At 41.6% G+C, this 18,419-nt stretch overlaps 1 protein-coding gene across 3 annotated transcripts in view; it reads left to right on the top strand.

Annotated features, from left to right (window-relative positions):
- The window catches only part of LOC119732232 (microtubule-associated protein futsch-like), a 79,516-nt gene extending 64,865 nt beyond the window's left edge, over positions 1-14,651 (top strand). For 2 of the 3 annotated variants that reach the window (XM_038205673.1, XM_038205671.1), the window contains 7 exons: positions 5,553-5,722; positions 6,110-6,220; positions 6,379-6,523; positions 7,135-7,202; positions 7,577-11,604; positions 12,284-12,489; positions 13,654-14,651. In XM_038205673.1, coding sequence (XP_038061601.1) covers positions 5,553-5,722; positions 6,110-6,220; positions 6,379-6,523; positions 7,135-7,202; positions 7,577-11,604; positions 12,284-12,425 — 4,664 coding nt within the window. In that variant the 3' untranslated portion in view covers positions 12,426-12,489; positions 13,654-14,651. The remainder of the gene's footprint in view (positions 1-5,552; positions 5,723-6,109; positions 6,221-6,378; positions 6,524-7,134; positions 7,203-7,576; positions 11,605-12,283; positions 12,490-13,653) is intronic. The other variant, XM_038205672.1, reaches the window with a different exon arrangement.
- Positions 14,652-18,419: the final 3,768 nt, after the last annotated feature.

Below are 18,419 nucleotides of genomic sequence, written 5' to 3'. Positions count from 1 at the left end.
GTTGCCTGCCAGAATAGTTCACTTTGAGCTTTGGCAGAGGCCCATCCTATGACTAAGTGATACCTCAGGCACCAGACTAATTTTTTTTGGCGAACAATCGGCATTTTCAAATAATTTTACAAACTGTGCAATAAATATCCCTCAACAAGTATCCAACAAGATACTCTCATGCCCAACAGCCACATTACCCACACTCAAAGATAAGGGGAAAACAGTGATTGAATAAAGTAAAGAAATTTGTTGAATCACAATCATACGGTCGCCAAGTTTAAGCCACGAGGCTACATGGGGATTATTAGGTATTAACTTCCAATTTCCGAAGGCAATCAAATTTAGGAAAACTTCCCCCCAAAGAGTTGTTTTTCAATGTGAAAAAGGATCTCAACTGAGCGTATTCTTGCAATTTGTGGTTTCGGTTGTTGTTGCCAAAATTGTCTTGGAGAAATTTTTCGTCTTTTGACTCTTGGTGAGAGTTAAGACCTGCAAGCAACAAGTGGACACCCGACTGGCTGAACTGTTGCAAGCCTTGGAAGCTAAATCTTGAAAACTTTGTAGTAAAGTAAAAACTCAATTTTCTCTCAAGCCAGTGGTTTATCTGGATGGGGTTAATCTCTGGAGAATATAGGACGCCAGTCCATTGCAGGTCTTCCCAAGCTTACATGTATGCCAGTACCAGTAGCGTAACCAGGGGGTGGGGGGGGGGAGGGGTTGGGAGTGGCAGATTGCAACGGGATTGGAGATTTTAAAAGCAAAATCAGAATGCTGATAGAGCAAAACCGGGACGGTTGAAATGGGTAACGGGATGAAAAATTGATTTTGCAAAATGATTGCCCTTTTTTTCACAAATGCCATTGTTCGCAATCGCACTTTTTTTCCACTAGTGCACTTCTTTACCTATTGTCAAAAAGTTTCCTGTTTGAACAGTGCCCCCATAGGTAAAAAGGTGTCCAGCCCCCCCCCCCCCCTCCCCCTCCCCAACCCCCAACTCGAAAGCCAACCTTTTTGGAAAAAGCCCATCTATGGTACATGTATCTCTTCACTGTCCCAGCCAGTGATGATCCAATCATCACGCCACAATGAGAAGTCTCGTCCCTTCCAAATGAACTGACATCTGCGATCAGTCTGATTGGAACCATACTTACTCCCCTCCCCCGGAATTTCCGGACCCCCCCCCCAAAAAAAAATGCACATCTGACACGGACTTTGCATGGCGTAAAATTTAGTTAACAACTTGATCAAAAACAAAATAAAAGAAGAAGAAGGAAAAACAACAGATGTTTTTTTCACAAGAAACCGGACTCAAGGTGAATCATATGTGTTAGGGGGTCGGCAAAAAAACTCTGGACAGACCGGAACTTAGCCGTAGTACCACGTCTCTTGGGACGTGAAAGGGGAAGGGGTATATGGAGAGATTTTTGCCAAGTCAGCCCAAGGCATGAAAATGAAAGTAACTAAATTCCCAACTTCCAGCATCTACATGGAAGAAATCTGCACTTCTTGTACACATATCCTTCTAAGTGTAACCAGCATAGTGTTTGTTGTCGGGTGGGGGGGGGGGGGCGTGGCAGGAGACACTAGACTGAAACAATCTCTTGTTGATTATCGATAGTAAAATGGTCCCTTGTCATATATCTCAGTGCAACTCTCTTTAATAATTGATGCCCATCATGCACTGCGGAGACCAGAGGTGCCTCTTGCTGTCTTCCTGAACCCCCAATACCAACCATCAGAGCCCTTCCAACAGGGAGGAAGCCTCGTCATACCTACCTCTCACAGATCATAGACGACCTTAACGCCATCGACCTCAAACATGATCAGGCTGTTCGTGCTGCCCAGGATCGGGCTGGATGGCTGAGATGAATCGCAAGCATTAGATAACATAATTAGTCACAACGTCTCGAGTCGAGTACGACTCCAGTAGCGTCAACTATTAGTAGTATCGTGCCCCCTTTAAAAGTAATTATAACTCGTCCCCCTTTGCCCAACCCACTTCCTTGAAAGAACGTCGCATGAAGAAACCTACTTCAGTTTTATTCCACCTTTTCAAACTTGCCAGAAGTGTAGAAGGTATTGTAAAAATCCCTTGTCATGCAGGTCAGGAAGGTCAAATTCCAGGTCAAGTGTGGACTTTGCCCTTTCGACCTTTCAACCATAGCAAGTTCTTTTCATATTTCTGTCAAATTGTATATGGATCAACTTCAGCACACTAGAACATCGTAAGTAAACGTTTCGACTCTGCAAATTAAAACATAATTTTCCCCAAACTGATGTCATATCACGGCTGTCGTCATTCAGCTCATTTATATATTTTTTCAACCCTCCGTTAACCTTCCGTCCGCTAATCATTCACATCCTCAATAAACTGGGCTTCGTTCAGATGCTCAGCCTCACCTTCATGACTCAAACGAAGACACTTAATCCTTAAAATATAAACCTGTCTAACCCTGAGACTTGCAACATACTGCACAGGTACAAGCCTTTCAGGTTCATGAACTTCTGAAGAGGAAATTCGCGCTCAGAAGGTGGTTGCGGTTGGACTTCCATAACAAAATATTCCATATCCCAGCAGGCCACATAGCAAGACAGTTTTTGTTTTAAAAAATCTGCCAAATTATACAGAAGAAGGCGCTAAACGACCAGTGACGAATTAATGTTGCTATGTTAACCATTCAGATAATGGTTTTTTTTTTTTATAGCTTTGTTAAGGGTGCTTTTGCAGTTTTGGCGTCCATTGCATTTCACTTTATTCCCTCGAACGATACCAATGAATGTACTAAGTTAATGCACATTTTGCTTGAGAATATATTTACAAAACCATTTTGGTATATAAATGCAATCAACAAGACAAGGAAGGCTTAGAAGAGCTGGTCCCAGAGTGCACAGACTTCTTTTCAAGTGAGTCAGAATGGCTATTTAGTGGTAATCTTTTATGCGTCTGGTCTGGAAAATGGGCCGGATTTACATGTAGCTCATTATGGGGTAAACCTATGAGATAGCTCTGCCCGGCTCTCTTCAGCCGTTCACAACCAGTGTACTGCGAAGTCACAATTGACAGCCAGTCAGTCAGTAGAGAAAATACAAAGATAACACCAGGCTGGCGCCCATGGGCCTATGCGCGAGTCGGCCATATTGAATTGAAAGTGAGGTAAAATTTTAATTTTTGGAACTTGCGAAGAAAAATGAAAGCAAATTAATTACTAATTAATTGCAGTCTGCTTCAATGAATATTTTAAAATGTGTAGTTAAACATTTCCTAATGTTTAAAGCCAGATTAAAAAAAAATGACAGCAAAATAAGGCTGCAGTATGCCTGCATAAATAGTCTGGCGCCATCCCATTCAACAGTTAACAATTAATGAAATACATTCAGGGAACTCGACAAAAATGGCCAACTCGTGCATAAGGCCCATGAGAAAAATAAATGTGAGCTAGAATCAGGAAACGGTCAAGACTGGACAAACATGTAAAAACCCCTGCATGACTAACTTTCTTCTTTTAATTCAGACAAGATTTTTGACCCATTCTCTTTCCATGCAAAAAAACTAAAACCTCCCATAGATGTGCCACTAGGAACGACTGGCTGGGGTGATAAACCTGTCACAACAGCCATCGCTTCAAGAACAAGCAACCACCCTTGAACAAAAAAAAAATGTAACAAAAATTGACTCCACCTTTTAGTCTGGTCCCGGGGATATGAATCAGATTATTTACGGATAGGGCAAAGAGGAAGGAAACAACCCGGCATGGGAGTCTAGCAACCATGACTGGCGAACCAAAAATAGCATTCTCTTACGCCATTATCAGCCATGACTTCCCGGGAACCCCCCTCCACAATGCCCCCACCCTAACCCCAACCTCATTTCCAGACCAAGAAAAGTTTTTCTTTTTGTACTGAGGTGGCCAAAGTGTGTCGGAAATTTGTGTAGGCAAACCCCCCCCCCCAAAAAAAATTGTTCTAGTGATGGCCAAATCCCACTGGGAATTTCAAGCAAGGGGTATATCCCGTTCTTTGCACTGTGCTAAATGATGGTATTTCCTAGAGGATGTAAATGGATTTAGGAAAAAGCTGCAAGATCGATCACTTGAGCTGAAGCTTTGTGTAACTCTCCTGAAACTCAATTTGTGAACTTCTTTAACAGTGGGAAAGGCATTTTCCAATAAGTATTGATACTTTTTTTTTACCCTGTTATTAAAATACTAATAAGGGAATAAATATGTGCTTGGCCAGTTTTAAACAGGTACGTTTTAGGGAATGGGTATTCACTGTCTCAGGTACATGGGTTTATGAATTTGAGTGAAAGTGCATAACTACTGTTTTCATTTACTATACCTCAGTCTTCGGTTTTGCCTTTTCTCCCCAAAATAAGATATGTTATTGAAGTAAAGCATTTTTATCGCATGTCTGTGTTAACTACGGCAAAAAGGCCTTTTCATTGGGGAATCAATTCAAAATTGTGAGTGGGTGAAACCCTAAATTGAATTATAGGCAACGTGTAATAGTTGCTTAACCAAATTAGTTTTATCTTGCTTATCATACCATCACACGTCTCAAATGTCTGAAAATTTTGGCAGATTTTGGTTCAATTGCAAATTAAGTTATGTTCATTGCTGTGTCATTGAGTGCCTCTGAGTGCAGTTCCTACTCCCCCCCCCCCCATTCCTTATCAAAAACCCTTTGTTACTACCCGTCTGGAACCCTGGGAACCCCCTCCTACCCCTGGGGAAACCCCACCCTGGCACAGTCAGTATTTTTTGTAACCATTCACAATCAGACCCATAAAAAAAATATAAAAAACACTTGGGCAGTTTCATTTGGAGTTACTTTTTTTTTTTTAAGAGTTGATTAAAATGTGTGCATTATTGGTGCTCCTAGCATCCATTGAACAAAGATATTAGTATTACGGAACTGTCAACATAGGGCAGGATAGCTCAGTTGGTAGAGCACCGGAACGGCAATCCAGAGGTCGCAGGTTCAAACCCCGCTCCAGTCAATTTCGTTGTCCAACTTTGAAAACGGTTTATTATAATGCACCTAGTCAGTTTCCCTTTGTGGTTTGTTTGAAAAATTTTTTAAAGAGTTGATTAAGATTTGTGCATAATTGTCGCTCCCAGAAAACAAAGGCTTACAAGCTTGTAATAAGAACGAACTTGGAGAAAGCAAAGCGACCATATCTCAATTTTTTTATTTTTTTTGTTCAGAATTATTTGGGTGTTAATTTAATGCAGCTGCTAAGCACAGTATTCTGCTCAGCACAAAACAAGAATTGCCTAGCAAAACAGTTTACCAGCCAAAATATCATGTGATGTGTATCCTGTTGACTGGTACCCTGCCAATTTTCTTTGCTAAGCTTAAAAATACCTGTAAAAATCTCTTTTGAAAATACTTATTGTACAAGCTTCAACTACCAAACATGCGTTCTTTCCTGACTGGCCCAGTAACAAATTTCCTTTCTAAAATCTGTGGTGTTTTCTATTCTTATTTTTAAGTCACTCACAAAATCATGTATACCGGATATCTATAATTCTTACTCATTTTTTTTTTTATCTGAACAGACTTTACGCCGCTCCAACTACATGTACCTACAGTGGAAGCACAAAAGAAGGGAGGGGAAGAACCAACGTCGGAGGCGGAAACCAGTTTCGAGGCTGAAGTGCACAGCAACCTCACAGAGGCTCTTGAGAAGAGTCTACAAGAGAGGGAGGCCATCATTAAGTTGCTGCAGGTACTATGATCCTCTAGTCTCCATTCAAGTCGGTACAATCGTCTCTGTCATAGCTTTTAAAAAATATTGAAAGTGTATACTGGTTTGTGTACATATTGCATGTAGTACGCGTGATTAATTCTATTTTTGAATCTGCGCAAAACCATGACGTCTTCGCAGGAGCGTCAAGCCCAATGTGGTCCAGAGATCTGCTGAGTGGTCTCCCCTAACTCTCCCTTTTCAACCGTTGAGGGGGTACTTTAGTACTCACAGAGTCCTTAGTCCCCTCGCGTGAAGTCAAGTCAAGAATCTCAAAGACTGTGCCAGAAGAATGTACTTCAAATTCCACAACCACCAAGTTTCTGCAGCATTTCATTCGGTGCCATTTTGATTTGTCGTTTTGTGCAGGCTCGAGTAGATCGTCAGGCCCAGGAGATCAACTACCTCAAGAGTGGAGGGGACATGGCCAATCTCTTCAAACGAGCCAAGAGCTTCACAGCCAGGGACAAAAAGACATTCGTAAGTTTCCTGCTCAAGGCTTACATGTACGGCTTGAAAATGGTCCAGTGGTCTTTAGGCCTGTTCACACGATCGTCTCCCATAGACATGGATTGGACATGGGTTCAAGTAGAACCAGATCCAATCAATTTTCAATCTACCCTCATTTTTTGTCTCAGGACCCCCGGGCCATGAAGGTTGTAGACATCCTGATTGAGAAGCCAGAATTAAACAAGGTCAAGATGCTATCCGACGACCAATCAGAATCCTCGAAATCCCTCAAGACAGACAGCACCCCCTCATTGGAGACACTGCATATATCAGGTCAGCCATTTTTGTTTTTAAATTGGTTGGGGGGGGGCTGTTAAACAGAGCTTAGTCAGATATTTGCCTCAGTGAAACAGTCCCAATTGTCATTCATCTGCAAGTCTTGAAACCCCATTTTCTTGTATCTCTGAAAAAATATTTGTAGGAACCACTATTTTCAGGAACCACTATTTTTCGAGAGCCACTTTATTTTTTGGAAACAACTATTTTCGGAAACCACTTTTTGGAAGAACCACTATTTTCAAGAACCACCATTTTCAGGAACCACTATTTTTTTTCGGAGCCCAATTTTTTTTGTTGGAAATCCATTTTCAGGAACCACTTTTTTGGAGAACCACAATTTTTTTAGTGACCACTGTTTTCAGGAACCACTGTTTTGGGGAACCACTGTTTTTGGGAACCACTGTTTTAAGGAACCATTGTTTTTGGGAACCACTGTTTTTGGGAACCACTGTTTTGGGGAAGCAATATTTTCAGGAACCACTTTTTGCATTTCCATTAGCCCCTTCTGAATCTACGAAAGAAATCCAAACTGTATTCAAACCTATTTTTGGAACTTTGAAAATTGTAAATGTAACTTACTCTTTCCCTTCCATTTTGACTCCTAGCCGAAGATATTACAATTGACGATTCTACCTTGAAGAAACAAGACAAGGTGGAGCCCAGTGAAGACGAGGTTTGAATAATTACTCACTTTACAGCAAGAATCTCACTTGATATCCTTTGCAAACTTAGCTCTTCTTCCAAAATTTGTCTACCTTTTAGACAGTATACTCTAATAATTATGGTGCATCTGTATTTTGTGAAGCTGATAGTCATTTTGTCCCTCTGTCTACATACTTTAGATTTTTGCTCCTTATTTTCCTCCCTGGAATTTTTGAATTTCATCTATCTGAAGTCATTTACAAAACATTTTGAACAGTTTTACAAAGTACATAAAATCTTCTTTGTGAGGATATTAATCACTTGCTTAAGTTCTAAGTCTTAAACATAAAATAAAAAAACATAAAAAAAAAACGATCATGATTTGCCTTTTTTTTTATTACACAGAAATCAATGGAGATACATCCAAGCCAGTCTGTGGAGGCAAAATCATCTAAAGTATCTGAAATGGCACCTGTGGACAATGTGCCACCTGCTCAGGTGACTGACGTCAAGAAGGCTCAGGAAGAATATCCTGGTCTGTATGGACCCATAGAAACCAAGCTCAAGCGCCGGCGATCTCCAAGTTCAGAATCCCGACCAAGACCCGAGGATACTCAAGACACCCATGCCAAGGACGGCTCAACTACGGAAGCCAGTGTTACGGACAGTCACGCTGCCGTAGATTCCCTGCTTGCCAAGAAGATCGAAGGGTCCCCAACTGAAGAGTTGGTGTTGAGAGATGGCAGCATATCTCCAAGGTTGAAAACGAGAACAGGCGAGCAGAAGGACTGTGAAGATAGAGGTCCAGGGTCGCCATCTGCCACAAGCAAGAAGGTCACGCCAAAGTTTGAGCTGGTCAAACTGGCAGATGGTCTGAAAAGCCAAGCCGTGGAGCTGAGTCCCAGGACCCAAAGAAGGCGAGAACGAGAGAGCAAACAGGATGCCAAGAGGGATGGCAAGGTATCTCCTAGGTCTCCAAGAGAGGGCCGAAGATCACCGGGAGAAAGTCCGAGAGCCTCGCCACAAGCTGGAAGACAGGAAAAATCTGGTGACAGCATTATTCCAAGAGGTAAACAGGAATCTGGGGAGAGTTTCTCGCATAGCAAACATGATAAGGAAGAGAGAAGCTCTCCAAACAGACCATCTAGAACTACTGAGCATACATCACCCAAAAGCGAACAACCAAGTGCGGAGAAAATCTCTCAAATGAAAGAAATTGGCAAGAAAATCTCTCAAAGACTAAGCGGTCGAGATGAAGAAACAAAACAGGATGCCAAGAAAGATGAAGAGCCAAAGATCCAGGAACAAGTCAAAGAGGAGAAACAAGTATCTAAGGATCAGAGTTCTGCTGGACAAGCAGAATCAAGGAGGGAGACTTCTCCAGAGAAGCAGTGGGATAGGAAAGCCAAAACAGGGAGAACACTCTCTCCAGAGTCTGAACCTACTTTCAGGTCTTCCAATCGGGAAAGGGGTTCCACACCGACTGGAAGGGAGAGGGAACGACGTCCATCAGTGGAGAATTTGAGGGCAGCCATTGAGAGACGACAGCGTTCATTCTCATCTGATACAGCTGATAGTGATTTAGAGTCGCCGAGCAATGCCAAGAAAGCTTTGGAGATCAGACTTTCTGGTCGCATTGGCACGGAAAGACGAGATTCCTCGGACTCGGTCGGGAGTAACAAGCAGTTCCCCCTGGAGGGAAAGAGGGAGCCCGTGCTCATGCGTGGCAGAGAGAAAAAGGAGGACAAATCAGTGTCAAGCTTGCGACGTAGGTTTGTGACCCAGGAGTTTGGCAGTACGCCAAACGTGACTGAATTGAGCTCCTTACTTGCAGGAAGAAAAGAGAAAGAACGTCCACGAGAAGGTTGTGTGAAACAAATGAGTCAGGCGTTCGCAGTGGCTTCTCTGAGTGAGCAAGGAGCAAGTGATATCAGAAGGAGCAGCAAATCATCCAGTGTCCGTTCCTCTCCACAGAGCCTCTCTCCAGCATCCTCAACAAGCTCCCTCTCTAACATCGTAGCCAGTCAGATCAAGCGTCTGCAAGACAAGGCCAGCTCATCACCTGAGTCACCAGAGAGACGGACTTCCATCCAGAACAAAGGCACCAAGGACACAGTGCCATCTCTCTACAGCCTTCATGGCAGACTAGAGCACAGGCAATCCCTGACGAATATCGCTGATGTCCGTGCAAAGTTTGATAAGAAAACAGAGTCTTCGACAACTTCAGACAGTTCCCCAATGGCTTCCAGGACGAGTTCACCTGCCCGGAACCCAAGGAAAGATCCAGCCAAACCAACACTGGTACCATCAGTGGCAGCTGCTCGCATTAAGTACACAGTCTCTGTTAGCAATTCAGAGAACAGCAGATCCCAAGGCAATTCAGAGAACAGCAGATCCCCAAAGAAATCTGTATCTCCCCATCAAAATGGAAGCACAAGGTCTCAACGCAGGATTGCCGTCATTGAGTCGTCGCAAGCTGAGAAATCAACCAAGTCGGATTCCACCGTCACTTTCACTATCAACCAGAATCAGAAGCGGAGGCAAAACACGAGTCGGGGTGCATCCAGATTGGAAGAAAACAATAACAACAGCAATAACAACAACAGGAATTTCTCTGGGAGAGCAGAAGTGCGTCGCAAAGGGTCTTCAGCTAATCAGCCAGATGCATCAAACAGACCAAACAAGAAACAGGAGGAGACTGAAAATCAAGGTGCAACCAGAAAGAACTCCTTCTCTCGAAATGACAAAAGGAGGGGTTCACTTCCAAGACAAACGGAATCAAGAGAATCCTCGAGGCGAGGATCGTTGACAAAAGGTAAAGAGTCTCCAAAGGCACAAGCAAGGAGAGCATCCATCTCGAAGGGCAAAGAGTCTCCTAAAAATAGCTCTCGAAGGAATTCCATGACAAAGGCCAGGGACTCAAGTAATGAAAGCTCCAAAGGAAAGATAGTTTCAAAAGATAAGGAGCCTTCTAAGGATGCATCAAGTTTGCGTACTCCTGGAAGTGAGCAAGATGAGGATGAGAGGAGCAGGAGACGGAGAAGGAGGAGGGAAAGGAACACTACTCCTGAGCCTCCAAGACCAGAATCCAAAACTGATATAGATAAACCTGAAGTAAAAGCTTCAGACGTAAAGTCTGTTAAAGAAAAGATCAAAACTGGCTCCGAGCAAGATGTCAAAGAGAATGTAAAAGGGGAGATTAAAAAGGATGTCGGAACAGATAATAAGCCAAAGGCAAACTCAGAGAATAAGCAGTCTAGCCAGTCAAGGGTCAAATCAGAAAATAAGCCTGAGGTCAAACAAGCCATACCAGAGGCCAAACAAGATTTCAAACCTGAGGCCAAACAAGATGTCAAACCCAAGGTTAAACCTGAGGTCAAACCCACGGTCAAACCCGAGGTCAAACCTGAGGCCAAACCTGAGGCCAAACCTGCAGTTAAACCCGAGGTCAAACCTGAGGCCAAACCCGAGGCCAAACCTGAGGTCAAACCAGACAGAGCACAAGAAAGGAGGAATAGGAGGGAAGAGCGTGCTCGGAGGCAGAAAGAGCGGGAAGATGAAGCCTCCAAGGCAAAGGAAGAAGCTGCCAGGCAGAAGGCAGAGGCTGCGAGAGCCAAACTAAAGCAAGAAATGGAGGCTGCAAGGGTCAAAGAAGAGGAAGCTGCTAGGTTGAAGGCAGAGAAACAGACAGAGGAAGCAACAAAGAAAGCCTCTCGTGTTGAAAGGAGAGAATCCAAAAGGGCAGAGAGGAGAGGGACGCAAAGGGAAAAGTCTCTTGGGGCAACAGATACAAAGAAAACTGCTTCTCCATCAGATCTCATGCCTTCTGGGTCAGATGCATCTACACATAGCATCAGAAGGAGACAGAGCAAAAGGGAAGAGCAGAAGCCATCCCAGGTCTCTGCAGCAGCTCAGAAAGCTGTCAAACCAGACAGCGAAGAGGAAGACCCCAATATGCCTGACGTCCTAGCTCAGGCACAGAAAAAGGCATCTGCCGAATCTGCAACGGGTGAAGAAGGCCGCAGCCCACGAGCGATCTTGACCAACTCGGCCCTGAGGGGAGCCGAGGCTGTCATAGGCCACGCGCTTCCTAAATCTCCTCCCCCGGAAGAGGAGGAACCCAAGGAGGACGCTGAAGATGACAGGAGGTCCAGGAAGGATGCCACTCGCAGGAGCCGGGCCATCAACCGCGGCAGTCGCATCTCACGCCTGGATATCTTCAAGCGGGCCCGCTCGGTAGACAGCTCCAAGGCCAGCAAGGAGCGCTCGCCGGATCGGTTGCTTGGAGGGGGCGGGGCCAGCAGCAGAGCATGCTCAATGGACAGGTCGGGCAAGAACCGCGACAAGTCACCAGGAGGAGAGGAGACCAGGAAGGGAGGCAGTTGGTTGTCCAAGAGGACTGGATCCATAAGCAATTTCCTCAGGCCCTCCAAGTAAGCTTCTTCTTACATTTACCTGTATTTGGCTATTAATAATATTTTTTCTTGTTAATTGAACTTTTACTTGTCAAACTGAAAGTGCTGTGCCAACTATTTTTTGAACTGCTGGATCTTTATCTGGTTCAGTTAACAATACATTGATAGAAGAGGATTTTTGTCCTGGAAAAAATAAAATCAAAACTTGATGTTAACTGATTTAATAAAGTATTCTGCGAGTATGGGGTCAGCAATCAAGCATTAAAAAAAAATATTTGTCTAATTGGATAAAAATATAACCTTTATTTTTTATGCTGGATATTTGCATTATTGCTGGAAGGGGAATGCTGGTTACTGTTACTAATTTGCAATTAACTTAATGTCGTTGGGTCTGGAGCAAGCTAACGTTAGATGACTGTGCACTGGCAAACGCTGCCATGTAACTTGACGCCAGTCGTACGTTTGAATGGTAGCCTGACAAAGTAGTTGACAGTTTCTGAGAGAACACTAACTACGAGACTAGTCGTTTTAGTTAGAAGTGCCCTAGAAAATTGAAATCTTGCTGAAATAGTGTTGTCTTCGTCAGGGCACCATTGTGAACAGACAGATCTTTGAACTCTGTCCACTAGACCAAACTCTGTGGCTGATGTATTTTGAACTTTGTAACTCACTCTCGGTTATTTACGTACATGTGTAGCTGTCATGACATGGAGCTCTGGGATGAGCTCGACGAGTGCTACTGCATCTTGCAGAGCTGTGCTAGCATCTACCGGCCGGCCTACGAATACGAAGACATGTGCCAGCTGCGCTGCCTTCGGGAGACCAGCATCCTGACCTAAACATGACCCCTAGCTTTTAACCTCTTGACCTCTGATTCTACTTTGCATGGCTTGGTGGTTGTACGTAAGTTGCATGGTGGCACTAACAATGGTCTGGTTCCCTGTCACTGAAGTTCCCTGAGTGCGGATGCCGCTGCTGTGGGTCTGGGATCACTAACCATAGCTGAAGGCCATTATGGGGTTCAGAGATGGACCTGCCAGTAAATCACTCACACAGAGGGCACTGACCAATGAGATCATGCCTTTTGGTCACGTGACTCTATCTCTGTCAGACTCGGTCACATGGCCGGAGTTATTAATCATGCATACAAGTAATGTGTTCCAGAAAATGAGTTACAGATTTAAATCACGAAACTTACCCGCTCTTTGAATTGAAAACCTAGGAAGCATTTCTGCAATGCGAATAATGTCAGTAGCACACCTTTGGGGCAGGAAACCAGACCAAGTCTGTTAGAATTATATAAAAACAAATTGTGAAGTCTTGATACATGTATGTATGTGTAGCTGATTGTCAATTTTTTTTATGTTGCATATTGCTAATATAGAAGTTTGTCACAAATGTTTGCCAATTTCCCTCATTTCTTTGTTAAGAGACTGTGCTAGGTGTCTGTTTCGTCAAATAAAGTGTTTAATAACAGGTGGTTGTCAGTAGGCAAGTTAAGTTAGATCTGTCAAAATTAATCCTGAAATGTGCATGAATTGTTGTAGTCATTGGGTCTTCGAATTGGAATTGTTCCAAGTTACACTAAAATGCAGTCGACATAAGGTAAACATGTGGCTGATGTCTCATGTCTTTTTTGCCTCCAAGTGTGTCAGCTGGCAATTCCACGCAACAGCGGACATTTTGTCATTCCGCAACAGACCTTGTTGTTATTCGTCATTCGTAAATGAAAAGAATGTCTTTCTTTTCCAAAAATGAAAGTGAAAAATAAAAGGTAGTACATGTACCTTTAATTTTCCACTTTCATCTTTTGAAAAACTTCTTTTCGTTTAGGAATTACGAATAATAATGAGGTTCGTCGCAGAATGACAAAATGTCCGCTTTAGTGTGGAATTGCCTCAGTACAAATTTTGGTCACAGGTTTGTCTGGCATTTTCAGTGCCCCGAAATCTTTAGCCTACATTAAATTCGTCTGAAAATGATCTTTGCCTGTTTTTCTTTCTTGCATCAAGGAAAAATTACTAAACTAATATATTAACCATTCCATTTGTGAACATTTGTTCCTAGGGTTTGATGCCGCTGGGAGAAGACGTACCCTTGTCATCCGTGATGCGTCACTTTTCATCAACATCCACCGAGCTCTCCATTAATTTATACTCAACGGCTACTCATACTTCCGCAACCGAAGCCACAACTTATATATTTTGTTCTGAGCCCTCTTACAAAACGAATGATGCTATCATCATTCGCAGTCTCCTTGGACCACGATTCTTTTATGTTGGATGGGCAGGGGATTTGTTATGGGCTACGTGCGCAAGTACCCCCTCAACGGTAAGAAAGGGAGAGTTGGGGGAGACCACCGAGAGAGACATTCAAAGCACTGCCAATGACGCCTGATGCTCACATGAAGACGCTATGGCTTTGCGCACATTCAGAATATAATTACTTGTGCGTACTTCGCGCTGCGCTATACCAGCGCGAACCAGTACGCGCACGCGATGTGTCGCGTTCAATGGGCTTTCGAAGGTTGTAAAAGAGCGCCCTCTCTTGTTTGCGCACGGAGCCCATGCCATCCCTCTTGCATCTTGTATTTTTGTTCAGGAACAATTGAAATGGGTGTTCCTCTTAGGCTTCCAGATTTCTAGCATTAATATTGCAAGGGAGAACATTTATACAGGGTCACAAGTTAGTGGCATATACATGTACTTAACACCTATATAGGTTTTATGTCTTTTTTTTTAACGAAAACATAGATTTCTAGTTTTGTATCATTTTTAAGAAAAAAAAAAGGTCTTTAAACCAGTAATAGGTACAGTAGATCTGAATATGATCCAGTTTTCTAAACTTGACTTAAGTATTAATTTAATAACATTGACAAATGTATATCTGAAATACCCTTGTGTACAGTGGGTCAAAATTGTCCGAGTTGGTGAATAGTTGAATTTACTTGTTAGGCCCAAAAAAATAAGTCTCCGGTTTCTGGTATGCACGCGCCGCCGTAGCCATGCGCGTCGGCAAAATGAAAAAGTTTTTTGTTCCAATAAAAGATGATGTCTCAAAACTGCCAAACTCACTGGTTTGACTGGAATCCTGCTGCTGCACAATTTTAACGTGTTTTTAGATGGGGTTATGATCGAGAATAAGCTTTATGTGGCCTCTCCGGACTCCCATATATTTGCACTAAGTTTAGTCGGGCACCAATTGCAGTCCTCAGCCGACATTTGAAGCAAAACAAAACAGGTAAAAGAAAAAAAAAAGGCGCGTCGCCGCACCACTTTTTGGGCAAGCTCCATACCAGAAACCGGAGACTTTTTTGGGGGGCCTTACATTGTTTTTTTTCAGAATTCCCAATCAATTTTTTAGAGGTTGGGCAAAATTTTGTAAAAATAATTCTCTCTGAGCAGCACAAATATTTTACTGTTTTAAAGTGGATATTTTTTTTTAATGCGGATCGATTTAGACATTGTAAATTGTTAAATTACTATGCAAATGTGCTATGCAAATTAATTGTTAAACAGACAAAAGAAATGTGTATTATTAGACAAAAGATAACTGTTTTTGCTTAATCCAGGCCAAGTCAAAAACAAATTTGTATTAAATGTTTTGTACAGTGTATGCAGTAACAACCTGAAAAATGACTGATGAATATGCATCAGGCTAATTTAAATATGTAAATAGTAATGAATATTTACAGTTGAATGACTGTGCACAACTCCATTTAAAACACCTCACTGATGAATTATTCATCCCACCTCAATGAGTCAATGATTTCTCAAAGCTATCATCACAAAGTTTAGAGTTGGTGCTAATGTTTTTAAACTCGAAACATTGTAACTGTGTGATTGGAACTAAATAGCAATATCAAGCAAATTTTCAAGCTCATTTAATATTTGTTTTTATTTAAATTAACTTGGTCTGAGCCAGCTTTTGTCTTTAAATGAATAATTGCCAATTTCTTTTAATTGCACAATTCGTCGCGTCATTGCAACATGGTCGTAACTCGATTCTGCAACAAAGTTGTATCTCGCGTGAATACGCTATGAGCAACAAGGTCTATCTTGCGTATCGCGACGTCCATTGACCTTGTGTGTACATCCGGGTTATTTCAAGCGAGATACGATCTTTTGACAATGAAAACTCGCGTTTCACGTATGTCACACGGCCTTGTTGCACGGACACAACAAATTACACTAGAGGTGCCCAAAAGTTAATTTTATTTGTATGACTGCAATGTTGTGGTGAAGACACAATACAGTATAGCCCACCTCATAATTTTATGCAGTATTTGTACAAGATATGCATTATTTATTAACCAGACTTGTAGTTTTATCAAGTTTTATTTGATTAATTTGATATTTTTTGTTATAAATGAATTATGCATAATGATTTTTTAAAGGATTTGAACTCGTCGAGGCTCAAGAATGTACAGTACTTAACAATGAGGCTTAGTGTTATATTTGTCTTGTAAAGAGTCAGGAAACTAGACCAGTCTTATGAAGGAAAACAATGATCTGGTTATCATAATATACTTATTATCGAAGACGGATCTTCACTGTAGGTAGACTGTAAAAGCAATATGTAAATAAATATATCAACACTATACAGATGCCATCATTTGAAATTGCGTGATGTGATGTTTTTGTATTAGTTTTCTTGCGCGCTTCAGAATTTTTTTACATGGACTTATCTAGCTCCTAGACCCATTTTCTTGAAACTCAAAAGTACTAATGAAAAATCATCTAAATTGCACCAGCACCGGCACCAGACTATGCTGCGACTTCTTTAGACAAGAGAGGTCAGCAGAAACATTAGAAAATCATTGAAGCATTAAAAACAGTATATAGTCAAGTGTGGAAGGCCCTACAACCAGGTTGCATCAAGACCCTCATGCTAAGAGGTCTACATCCATCTCAGTACACCACTGACAGCCGACATGCCAGCAGAGTTCTCTTTAGAGTCTCACTTTATGATGTCTATCTCAGACAGGGATGTTTGAAACCATGTTCAATCATGTTCTCCAAGCCTTAAACCAGTGAGCTCATCTCCAAAGAGGAAAAAACATTCCAACTTCCAGATCAGGACTTCCACTATTACTACTACCAACCCTCCACTCTAGTACCTTTTATTAGTCTAGCAATTTCAGCAGACCCAAACCCAAGTCCAGCCCCATTAACTCTATTTTTCCCAAGTCCACAAGTCCACCTTTAAAAATAATAATCCTTAAGTCCACTGAAAAATTCCAAGACCCTTAAAAATAATAGTCCAGTTCCCTCTCAGGTATCCTCAGCCTCCCAGCCTCCAACCCTCAGATCTGAAAAAATTTCAAGGGGTACCCCTTGTCATCTGAAATTTTGGCCAGAGCTGAAAATTTTCTAAGTACAAGCAACCTAAGGGTTTTAATTACGAAAACCGGAGAGTTTTTCAAGAAAGTGCCATGGCAGAGCGGAAAAGAAGAGAGCTGGCATGCAGAAGGTACGCGGTTCAACCCTGCCCCATGCTACTATTTTATTTATTTTTTAAAATTTATCACTGCAGTGAGGAAAAATTCTCCTCCCGGGGTCCCCGGCTAGGATTTGATCCGGGGACCCCGGCCTGGCGGTCAGCGAGCTAGACCACCAGGCCACTGGCTTCTTCGAAAAATTTGTGCTCGGAACTTATATTTAAAGGTTAGATTGCGCAATATAAAAAAAAAAATACAGGGGGTACAAATATAACCCTTGACCTCATTTGAATAAAAAAAAAAAGGAAATAAATTACACTCTTCTCAGATTTCTTTGGGAGTCAGCATTTAATTATTATACCTGCATGCACACACACCACAAAAAAAAAAATTTGTATCATATAAAATAAACATGTACCATCACCATTACTGGAGTACAATATTGATAGTGTAATCAAGTGTCGTCCATAATTAAACAAGAAAAACCTACATTCAAACATACTTTTGTATTCATCAATTACATGTAAATACAGTAATGGTTATAGTAATCAAGATAGCTGTATAAAAAATAATTGATACTTTATCACCCAATGTTTGGGAAATCATACTAAATATTAAGAAAAAAATTAGTTCTGTTTATACAGTACGAGTTAGGAAACAATCATATTCCCGATTTTACATTTGATTGATCAGCTCAGAGAAAAAAAAAGAAATTATTGAATGAACTGATTTTATCAGTTATTAAACTTCATAAAGTTCAGATAAAAAATGGCTGGTAAATTATTCACGATTCGTGGATTGGTTGACGTTATAAACAGGGATTACCAAAATTCAAAATCCTGGTTACATTTGTAAATAACTCGGTGTGTGTGCATCCATTGGTTTTTACAGTTAACAATTTCTCTTGGAGAAGTACACATAATTCTTTGAAATATGAAAAAAAAATGTTAATTTTTGGACTGTCAGAGACTCATAATGTGATACACCCAATTGTGCACAAGACACAAAACCAGTTCGTATTAGAGATACATGTATATTACATTGTTAAATAATAGTGATTTTTTCTCAATTATTTTTTCATACTTTTTCATCCATTTGCAAAATTTTGATCATTTTGACAGAAATAATGCAGTATCTTTATTGGTATGTTGTGTTTCCCATCATCTAATCAAAATCTTTTAAATGAAACCGACAGAATGCTCCACAAACACGAAAACCACAACTGTGTAACCATACTATGAATATTCCTTCTGGATATGAAATGCTTTGTTCCATGGCATGCCCTACACTTCTGACGTGCGACTCCCGAGTGCGACTTTGTGTTGCAAATGATGTGCGTGCAATACATGTATAAGTGATGTTGCATTCGTCTATTTTTCAACTAACACGTGAC

This window comes from Patiria miniata, unplaced genomic scaffold (genome assembly GCF_015706575.1).
Source record: "Patiria miniata isolate m_02_andy unplaced genomic scaffold, ASM1570657v1 HiC_scaffold_24, whole genome shotgun sequence".
Taxonomy (NCBI): domain Eukaryota; kingdom Metazoa; phylum Echinodermata; class Asteroidea; order Valvatida; family Asterinidae; genus Patiria; species Patiria miniata.
Note: the sequence above shows the minus strand (reverse complement) of the source record. Positions and strands in the feature narration are given on the sequence as shown.